Source organism: Haplochromis burtoni, unplaced genomic scaffold (assembly GCF_018398535.1).
Source record: "Haplochromis burtoni strain Fernald_Lab_line unplaced genomic scaffold, NCSU_Asbu1 Contig_313, whole genome shotgun sequence".
In the NCBI taxonomy this organism is placed as follows: Eukaryota; Metazoa; Chordata; class Actinopteri; order Cichliformes; family Cichlidae; genus Haplochromis; species Haplochromis burtoni.
The window spans coordinates 161017-170987 of NW_024582674.1; the positions used below are offsets into that span (position 1 = coordinate 161017).

The 9971-nt window shown below is 44.3% G+C and overlaps 1 protein-coding gene across 1 annotated transcript; it reads right to left on the reverse strand.

Annotated features, from left to right (window-relative positions):
• Positions 1–1055: 1055 nt before the first annotated feature.
• On the reverse strand, positions 1056–6894 carry LOC121815806 (GTPase IMAP family member 4-like). The gene is made up of 2 exons (XM_042228230.1): positions 6758–6894; positions 1056–3839 (listed from the first exon to the last, which is right to left on the reverse strand). Exons 1-2 carry the CDS (start codon positions 6822–6824, stop codon positions 3025–3027), a joined length of 882 nt encoding a protein of 293 aa, XP_042084164.1. The 5' UTR covers positions 6825–6894; the 3' UTR covers positions 1056–3024.
• Between the last annotated feature and the right edge of the window lie 3077 nt (positions 6895–9971).

The window sequence follows — 9971 nt, forward strand, 5'->3', positions numbered from 1 at the left end:
TATATATATATATATATATATATCCTTTTATAGTTTAAGTAATGTAAAGCCAGTCTGGTGGCCTTATTGATGTAAAAATCAAAACTGAGATCACTGTCAAAATGATACCGAAGTTCCGACTCGCTCCCTGAGTTTCAGAGAAAAGGATGACAACTATGAACAAATCTGTTTCTGACATTTTGGAACAACAAAAATGTTCCCATGTTGTCTCTGCTCAGCTCTGAAAACAGACGCCAAGCAGTTCATCTCATCGATGCAGCTCAGCAGCACGACGTGCAGTACTCCCACGCAACATCGCGGTTCGCCTTTGGAGGCCACCACAGATTTATCAGTGAATTTATATTGTGTGAAATCTATTATTATGCTGCCTATGGCTATTTGAATGTTGTTGGAATTTAATCATTTTTGTGGTGCAATAAGCATCTTCTAGTCTAAAACATTAACAACAATATAAATACCATGTTATAGCTGAACAGCACAGCACTGATCCAGTCTATGCACCAAGGTATTCTCATTTATTCACACATTTAAGAGGCTTCACAGATGCCATATTACTCAGGTGATGACTCTTCACTGAATATCTAAGATTTGTCTCTAAAGTGTGTTTAAGAGTGTACGAAGGGTTTGTAACAGTGCAGAGAGGATTTTATGGCTTATAATGCATGAAAATACTAAAATAAACAATCATTTTGATCATCACGTCAACAGTTTCAAACGCAGCAGTGAGATCAACAAGAACTGAAACTGAAACTGTCGGTGAGTCACTGCTGATCCTCAGAGCTCTCTCTGTGCTGTGATTGGTTCTTATCGTAAGGTCTACAAGTTAAAAATATTCATTCAGTTGTTTATAAACATTTTTTCAAATATGTTGATGAGGGATGAAAGAAAAAAGGTCCATAATTATCAATTATCAGTGGGGTTCTTTTACTGAGTGGTAGCAGCAGCACATTCAAGAGAAACATGGAAAGTTCTAGACTGTAGAGAGCCCCTATCCCCCCCACCCACACCTCCAAACCAGATCCTAGAACCAGGTTGAGGTGCTTCCATAGCAGCACTCTGAGCTGTGAACGATACAGGTCAGCCCGTCCAATCTCCCAGAGGAGGACATCTGAGAGCGTTCTCCTGTGGAGAGCTCCTGGAGCTCAGAGACTATCAGGACACAAAGAGAAGAAGACGTCTGTCTTTCAGCAGGTTATCAAGAACCTGCTTCTGTTTTATTACATGCACGAGGTTATACAAAGGCCACAAGTGAAACAAGTCCGACATGTACAGGAGAATGACCTTTGACCTCTGATCTCGGTCCATCTATGAGACGGACATGTTCCTCTGCTAACACAGGGAGACGTCTGCAGACACGTCCCACTGTCTGTCTGCATGTTCACATGTGTTTGCTGCTCAAAGGCACAAGGTCAGGACTTCCTGCACAACAAGTTCAGGCACAAAATCCAAAGCAGAGCTGGTACTTAATACAACACAATAACAATAACAGTCAGACATCATTCAGACTGTTTACCAAACTCCTCAGCACGAGCCTGTGGGTGAACATCAGGACAGATGTGACTGTGTTATATGTGCTCATGCTCTGGACTACAGAACATGCTCTAACATATACTGATACAAGAGTACAAATACTGGATTACATGTGTATGTGAGTAGAAATGCTGTCTTACATGCATTAGAATACAGGTAATGGATTATGTTTACAACACCAAACTTTTTTACAGCATGTGAAAGTTGAAGCACCTTTCTCCAGCCACCTAATCGATCTCATCCAGAGATGGAAACTCTTCAGCGTGTTCTGGGTCTGCTCACCTCACCCAGGGGGCGTACAGTCTTCCTGTATTCTGTATGTAGCTTTGATTAATGAACAAGCTCTGTTTTCCAGTTCCCAGTCTTAGATCCCAGGGAGGTTGAGGTGTGCGATCTCCCTGTGGTTGCAGCACCCCAGCCTGCCAGCCCAGAGACACCCCCTCAGATCTCCATGTGCGAAGGCATATCAACCAAGAGTCCTATAACATCCAGAGCCATTAGGACCTGAGTCTTGGTCACCTCAGTGGAGATGTTTGACTATCTCAGTGACCAGCGAGGGGCGAGTTATCCCCCTTATCCCCAGACTGGGGATACTACGGAGGTCCTCAAAGCATTCCTTCAACTGCCCGACTTTACCCTCAGTTGCGGTTAACACCATCCTATCCTGCTATACACTGTGTGAGCAGAGCACTGCTTTCCCCTTTTTAGTCGACTGACGGTTTGCTATAAATGCTTCAAGACACGCAAAGAAAGTCGAAAGTCTTGTTCTGTGGCCCAACTGAAATCTTCCAGCATCCAGTTTTTGGTTCAGCCACTGACCGAGCCTTGTTCTGCTTGTTCTGCCAGTATGTGCAGCTGCCTCCAAGTCCCCAAGCCCAACAGGATCCTTCGGCTTGATGGCTCCCTTCACCTTCGGTGCACACCATCTGGTTTGGGGATTAACACTACAATAGGCACCAACCGTCCGCTCGGACTCCCAGCCTCCCTCAGTATGCCGTCAAAGTTCTGCCAGAGTTGGGATCAGGAAACAGTCCTGTAAAAGGGCTTTGATTCACGTCCACCTATTTTTATCCTATTTTAACTGCTTCAGACTCCCAAAAGGAAAGACTGTGAAAGCCAAAATTTGAGAAATATTATTTGAAGCATCTTGTTGCTTATTTATTGACGTGTGTCTCAAGCAAACCCAGGCTGAACCCTCTCCCTGCACGTACACTGAAGCAACAGCAGTAACTAGAAAATATTTAGTTGTTTATGCTGCAAATCGCTGGTTCTGTCTTATGAACTGTTCCTGGAATAGAACATTTAACTGCGTTTAACTCGTTTTGAAAAGCTCAACCAGTCAGCAGCCGACTGAACAAATAACTTTTAGAATAAAGAACTTTACTCAAAAATAAAGTAAAATACCTAAACATACATCTTTATGGTTTCTAGACTAGATTTGGTCAGATCAGCGTAAGCAACAAAATCACTGACGCCGTCTGAAATCTATCTGCATCATGCCTGAAGTTTAATTTTAGCAAGTACACCTAAAAACGCTATTCCCACGAACAGCATCATACCAACTACAGCTCCAACCCCAGCTCCTGTTGTAGGCGTCAGCTCGCCACCACAAATAAAATACCCTGCTGCACAGCCGACAGCCATTCCAATCAAACCACACCGGTCATAAAAAGAGCGCCACTCTTCTTCTGGCTTTGGTTTTGTTTCCTTTCGTGTTTTCAGAGCTTCCTCAGCCTCCTGGAGCATCTTAGACGTGTAGAAAGGTTGACATTTTTCTCCCGTCATCTTGTTCATAATCCCCAGCAGCTCGTCGAGTTGAGACCCTTGTTGTTCGTCTCTAATGTTAAAAACAAAGTATCTTTGCTGGAACTGATCGGTTAATCTTCTGAGGGATTTCAGTGTTTCCTGCATGAAAGCGGCGTCGATTTCCTTCCTTTTAGTGGTGAACACCACTATAGTGTAGTCCACTGCCTGTTTACCAAACGTGTCCTGAAAAGTCTTCAGTGCGTCTAATTTCTCTTGTGAGATCTCTTTAAACCTCTCCACGAACAGGAAGACATGAGGACCAGGTTCAGCATGTTTGATGGACCGCTTGATCTCTTCCACCACTTCCTCTCCATCATCATCTACTTTAAACAGACCTGGAGTGTCAACAACAACCACGTCTCGACCCGTGATGGTCTTTCTTTCCTTACGGCACTTCTTTGAGTCCTTATCAGAAGTGAATATTTCTCTGTTGCCCAGGATGATGCCTCCTAGAGTACTTTTACCCTGTCCACTCTGTCCATACAGGACGATCCTCAGCTCACCTGTTGGAAGAACGTCAGTGAGAATTAGCCGGTCATGATCACTCACTTCAAATACAGTTATTACTTCAAATTCATCGATCTCTCAGTCTCAACCCTGATGTGGGTCACTTCTCATCTTTTGAACCCAAAATGTTTAATCGAAAAGCTGTTAAACCCTTTAAAGCAGATATGCTGCATTTGGTCAGACGTGGATATTGTTTTACATTAAAAATGTTGCTTTTAAGTAATTTTTCTAAAAACTAAACACATAAAAAAATTGTTAAAAGTCATTCAGCCTCCGGTTTTGGTTCTGTGCTTGAGCCCAATCCCTCTTCTCGGGCCATTGAGCCTTGCCAATAAATCCTCATCTGAACTTAATCCCTCCACTAGAGGGCAGTACAACCACCTGCTTTAATTAAATGGGTTGCAAACTGCCAGTAAAACAGAAGAAGATGAAAGAGAAATGAAATAATAGTCATGCTGTGAGAGAGCGCAGCACGTAATGGCAATAGATAAATATTTGAAAAGAAAAAGTCAGTCTGAGAAAACTCTGATCCAGATGATCCAGAGTTTTTTTGGTGGTGTGATTTCTCTGAAGTGAAATATAGATTGGTAAACACCGGTCTTAGGATTGTTGCCATTCCTCCTCCTCATCCTGTGATTGGAAGAGTCTGATAGTTGACTCAGGGGTGTCAAAAGTGCAGGAGGGACCAATGAAGAGGCCAAGCTGCTAGCAAGTCTGCTACAAGATAAACTAACATAGTGAATCCCTAAAACAGAGCGAATCAACAGAGACTGTGCTTTGGAAAAAAGTATGTGATGATTACACTATGAAATAAGAAGTTATCAGTACGTTTTTCATTGAAATGGCTACAAAAACACCACTGTGTGCTGTAACAGGAAGTGACCCACTACCACAGAAAGAGCCAACACCATTTAGAAGAGAGAGGCCTGATGCAATAATCCATATTTCACTGTTTTATCACTTGGTGCAGGACGTTATATTTTTCTTTCTTTGTGATTTTTTTGGTATTTTTTAATGTTTTTGCAGTTTTTTTGGTTTCGTTTTTTTTTAGGTGTGCGAGCTGACACAGTCCTGCAGAGCTGCGGTCCTGCTGCTTTTTGATGCATCTCTATAACACAGCTGAATCAAATGGTTGGATTACCTCTTGTTTGGCAAAGACCTGGCAACAAGCTATTAATGTGATTCAGGTGTGTCAGAACAAGAATGTGTCTAAAAGCTGCAGGACGGTACCTCTGCAGGACTCGAGTTGGACACCCCTGCCCTGACGGGACGGGGTTTGGGGGTAACAGGAGGAGAGAAGCTGCAGAGAGGCGACTGCAACTCTGCTTCCTGGTCCCAACTCTGAAGAGTCATGTTTTTGGGAAGCTTAATACATTTCAGCAGATTTCTAGAAATGAGAGCTGCTCCAAATCACAGGGCTGAACACACAATACACGGTTCAGTTTACTTCTCTTAACTGGCTGGTTTATTTGTAACTGAGAATAGAAACTCCAGAGTCGATTCCACAAAATTCTACCTTCTTAACTTCTTGTCTACATCTGCTTGCAAAGGTTGGTGCAGCTCTGTTTAAAGGTCTCACTTGGAGAGATGAACTCTTTTTATCAATTTTTCAGTAGGTTCAGTTTTATCAGTCACAAATTTTGTTGCTATATATAGTTTGACATTTTGAATTTAGGGCACTGAAGCATCGTTTTGACATCACAGAAATATAAATTAACTGACAGATTTTGTACCTCAGCAAGATACTGAGAAGCTGATTTATGCTTTCGTTTCTTGTAGAAATAATTCTGCAGTGCTGTTTGTATTGGTCCCAAACACTATCAGAGTTATGGTTAGTTAAGCATGCTGACAGAGTTTGAAGAGAGCCGGTCGAGTCCTCATATGGATCGATGTGAACTTGTGTTAAATGTAATGTTATCATCAGAATACATGTTGAATTTAAAGGAATTGTTCATGAATCATTAAATGGCTTCTGTCCAAATATATATGAGATCATTAATGGTAACACACAGATCTGAAACTAAACAGGCTGATGAGGCATTCAGTCACCGTGCTCTCCATGCAGCCATATCGGCCTCAAGGCTGAACAAAACAAATTCACCCTGATAACGACGGTGTTTAGTCTGTTCCTCCCCGACGCAAGGCCACCTGGGTCGGCTGGAGGACTGTTTACTTAGCCTGGCAGGGCGAAGGACACGGTCTCAGCTGAACTCAGGACACACACACTGATACACACTCATCCCCCCTCCCGTTCCAAACGCCTTCGATGCTTGTCTCCTCCCGGGCAGATGGCGGTCGACTGGACCAGCGCAGACATGCTGCAGGACCGGACGCACCGTCTACACCGGCTCTCACCTTTACCCGCCCCTGTTGCTGTCTTGTGTCTCTGGGGTATATTGACAGTCATGTGCTTTTTGAGCTGGGGTGTTTTTTCTGTTCTCCCACTAGGAGCTCAGTGTGAGTGGAGTGTTTTTCTCCTCCTCTCACCTCATGTTATGTATTTTCGTTGTTTTTTTCCTGTCAGCCTACCTCTCTGACGTCTCCCAGTCTGATGTTTGTGTAAAGTTTGTTCAGAGGGTTCCTTTGTAAGTGTGCATGCACCATTAGCGTGCTGCCTGCTGTAACCCATAATTTCCTTCAGGATTAATAAAGCGATTCTGATTCTAAATAAACTTCCCTCGTCTACAGCAGCTCGCTCAGTCACTGCATTCGTCTCCAGTGAAAACGTCTCTAAATGCTGCTCAGTACTAATCAGGCTTCAAACCGAACATAAAGGAACAATCTAACATCTCAGAACCAAACATCTGTCCAGATGAGCTGCTGCTGGTTTGTTTCAGGAATTAATTACTATCCCAAATATCAAACTAAACTCCACCCAGTGATCCTCCACCCTGAGTAGGATAACTTCACTTACCCATGTTTTCTGGATTTTCATCATAAATAGGAATCCTGGAGCACGTCGATAGCTTAGTATAGCTCATGTTGGCGTTTCTGTCTCACCTCTACATCACAATCAGTTATTTGTTTCCTCCTCACAACACTTCACCAGTCTGAGGGGTGAAAAAAAGTGCGTCAAGTAAAGTGTATTTCCACACGCCTGGTTCCTCACCCCTAACCTCACAGTTACATCCCTGCATGAAGACATCGTAGTAACACACCATGTGTTAATAGTTTCATCAGCTAAAGTGTCCTGTGAGTGCAGAAAGTCAGCTAAACACAGTTTTTACATTCTGGAACATGTTTTGCTCTCTTTCTAAGCCACGGTGTCCAACTCCAGGCCTCGAGGGCCGGCGTCCTGCAGGCTTTAGATGTGTCCTGCTCCAACGCAGCTGATTCACATGGCTAAATGACCTCGTCAGCATATCTTGAAGCTCTCCAGAAGCCTGGTAATGAACTGATCATGTGATTCAGGTGTGTTGGCCTGGGGTGAGATATAAACCCTGCAGGACACCGGCCCTCGAGGCCTGGAGTTTGACACCCGTGTTCTAAGCTCTTCGGGCTGTATCATCACAGAATTTGATCACATAAATTCTCTGACCTGAACAACTGCAGTAAAGATGACACCACGTGTAACACGTGCTTTCTACCATGGCGTCCCCTCTCCACTTTGCGTTTTGTTGTTGTTTCTGTGTGGCCTGCAAAATGTGAAGTCTCTGCTGGTGTACGATTGGCAAACAGCTCTGGAGCTTCATCTGTCTGCTGTCAAACTAGTACAGTTCCACCATGAGGGGCCAGATTGTTCCATCCCATTCTTGGATTGTCACAGCCCTGGGTCGGTGACTCAATGTTTTCTGTATTATTATTTTAATTTGTTATCTCTAGTGTGTAAAATAAGTTTAGTTCAGTGCCTCTGAGTTTTGTCTATGGATTTCCTGTTTTACTTTGAAGGTCTGTGCCTTGTGTTTCCTGACCTGCTCCTCGTTCCCCTGTGTTCCTGTCTGTATTTATACTGTGTGTCCTTCAGTGGTCGTTGTCATGTCGTACCACCATTTCTGCCGGTGTGCTCCGTTCCTTTGTTATTTCAGTTTTGTATTTTGGCCAGCAATAAAGCTGAGGGTTTTTTAGGTTCACTTTTGCCTCCAAGAGTCCTGCACTTGGGTCCTTTTCCTGCCTGCCTGCACACAGACTATGACAGGGATACTGGTTTTCATCTACCAACCTCCAGGATCACCTCCCTGGATGAAGTGTGACAGACAGCAGCTCTGACTGTGAAGTCATAGCTATCCTGGCCCAAAAGAAATCCTTGCGTCGTGGTGCTAGTTGGATCCGGTGAACTCCTGGCTGGTACCTGTCTTTGACTGGTATCCAGCGATTCTACCTCCACGCTCCTACCCACTACACCTGCGCTGGTGAGCAGCACATCTCCAGAACTTGTGGCATCGGGTGTGCATTCCCCTCACCTCTGCTGTTTTGGATGTATTTGCCCTCTGGATGGGTCTGGTGAATGCCAGATCAATCATTACTGAATCCTGGATGTCTCCTGGTGAGTCCAGAACCTTCTGAGAACTGTGACCATGTGACTCTTTGTTTTTTAAATCCCCATGGGATTAGCGACTGTGTTCAAGTGACTTCTTGAGTGATCTCTAGGGGGAAATTGTGCTAAGATGTGACAAAGTTTTAATTGTCGGGAACTTTAATATCCACATTTGTTGTCCTAAGAAGCCTCTGGTGAAGGACTCTTTAGATTTAGTGGACTCTTTTAATCTATTTCAATCAGTAGATAGTTCTTCTGAGGAACATGTGCACACTTTGGATCTTGTTGTATCCGTCATCAACTTGGAAACTGGTGATGCAGTGTTTTCTGACCTGTTTTAACTGACTTTGTTACTAAACTGTGCGTTCCTGCAAGGCGCTGCCGTGCGATGGATGGATGGATGGATGGGTGGGTGGGTTGTCCATTTCTTGATGAAAACATGTAAACTGTTCTGTTTTGTCAAACTTCTCTATGATGCCTTCTTTATCTAAACTACCCAACTAAAGTCCTTCCTGGATGAATATGCAATTCTGGAATTACCTCTGGCTCCTTTCGATGTGGAGCAGCAGCGGCTCTACTCTGAGCCCCTCCCGGATGGCCGAACTTCTCACCCTATCTCTAAGGGAGAGGCCAGCCACCCTTCGGAGGAAGCTCATTTCCGCCGCTTGTATCCGCGATCTCGTTCTTTCGGTCACTACCCACAGCTCGTGGCCATAGGTGAGGGTAGGGACGTAGATCGACCGGTAAATTGAGAGCTTCGCTTTTACACTCAGCTCCCTCTTCACCACGACGGACCGGTGCAGCGTCCGCATTACTGCAGCTGCAGCCCCAATCCGTCTGTCGATCTCCGGCTCCCTTCTCCCATCACTCGCGAACAAGACCCCGAGATACTTGAACTCCTCCACTTGGGGCAGGAACTCATCCCCGACCCGGAGTGGGCACTCCACCCTTTTCCGGCTGAGAACCATGGCCTCAGATTTGGAGGTGCTGATCTTCATTCCCGCTGCTTCACACTCGGCTGCGAACCGTTCCAATGCGCGCTGGAGGCCTTCACCTGATGAAGCCAACAGAACCACATCATCCGCAGAAAGCAGCCACTTGGCTACGCCTACAAATTCTGTCCATAAAAATTACAAACAGAATCGGTGACAAAGGGCAGCATGGAGGATCCCATCACCCACTAGGAAGGAGGAGTGTGAGTTCCCTGTAGTTGGAACACACCCTGTCTGGTCCAGGGGTTCTGCCCCTGATCTCTACGCAACATTGTCAATTCAGTTCAGTTAAATTCAAATCAAGTTTAATGAACTGAAGTGAATTTAATCAAATTACAATTGAAAGAACCGTGTAGCTGCTGTTTCTGTTTCCACTGCTAGTTTTGCAACCATGAGGTTTTAGTGTGACAATCCAATGTTCACACAGTAGCTTCTCTAATATGGTAAAATGATAAAACAACAACCTCAAAATACTCAAGCATAGAATCAATTCATGCATGAACCAAGAAATATCTGATTAGAAACCAAGTTTCTAAGACATTTAGGGTCATGTGCAATGACCTCAGTTCTGTCTGAATTCAGAACTAGGAAATTACAGGTCATCCAGGTCTTTATATCTTTAAGACTTTCACACACCTTAAGTAATTGATATGTGCTATCTT

What these genes read in the sequence shown, in the direction of transcription:
- LOC121815806 (XM_042228230.1), bottom strand. Translation starts at nt 6,824, where the DNA reads ATGAGCTATACTAAGCTATCGACGTGCTCCAGGATTCCTATTTATGAT. An exon ending in TGAAAATCCAGAAAACATGG is followed by an intron (nt 3,840 to 6,757) that starts GTAAGTGAAGTT and finishes TTCTTCCAACAG; the next exon opens with GTGAGCTGAGGATCGTCCTG.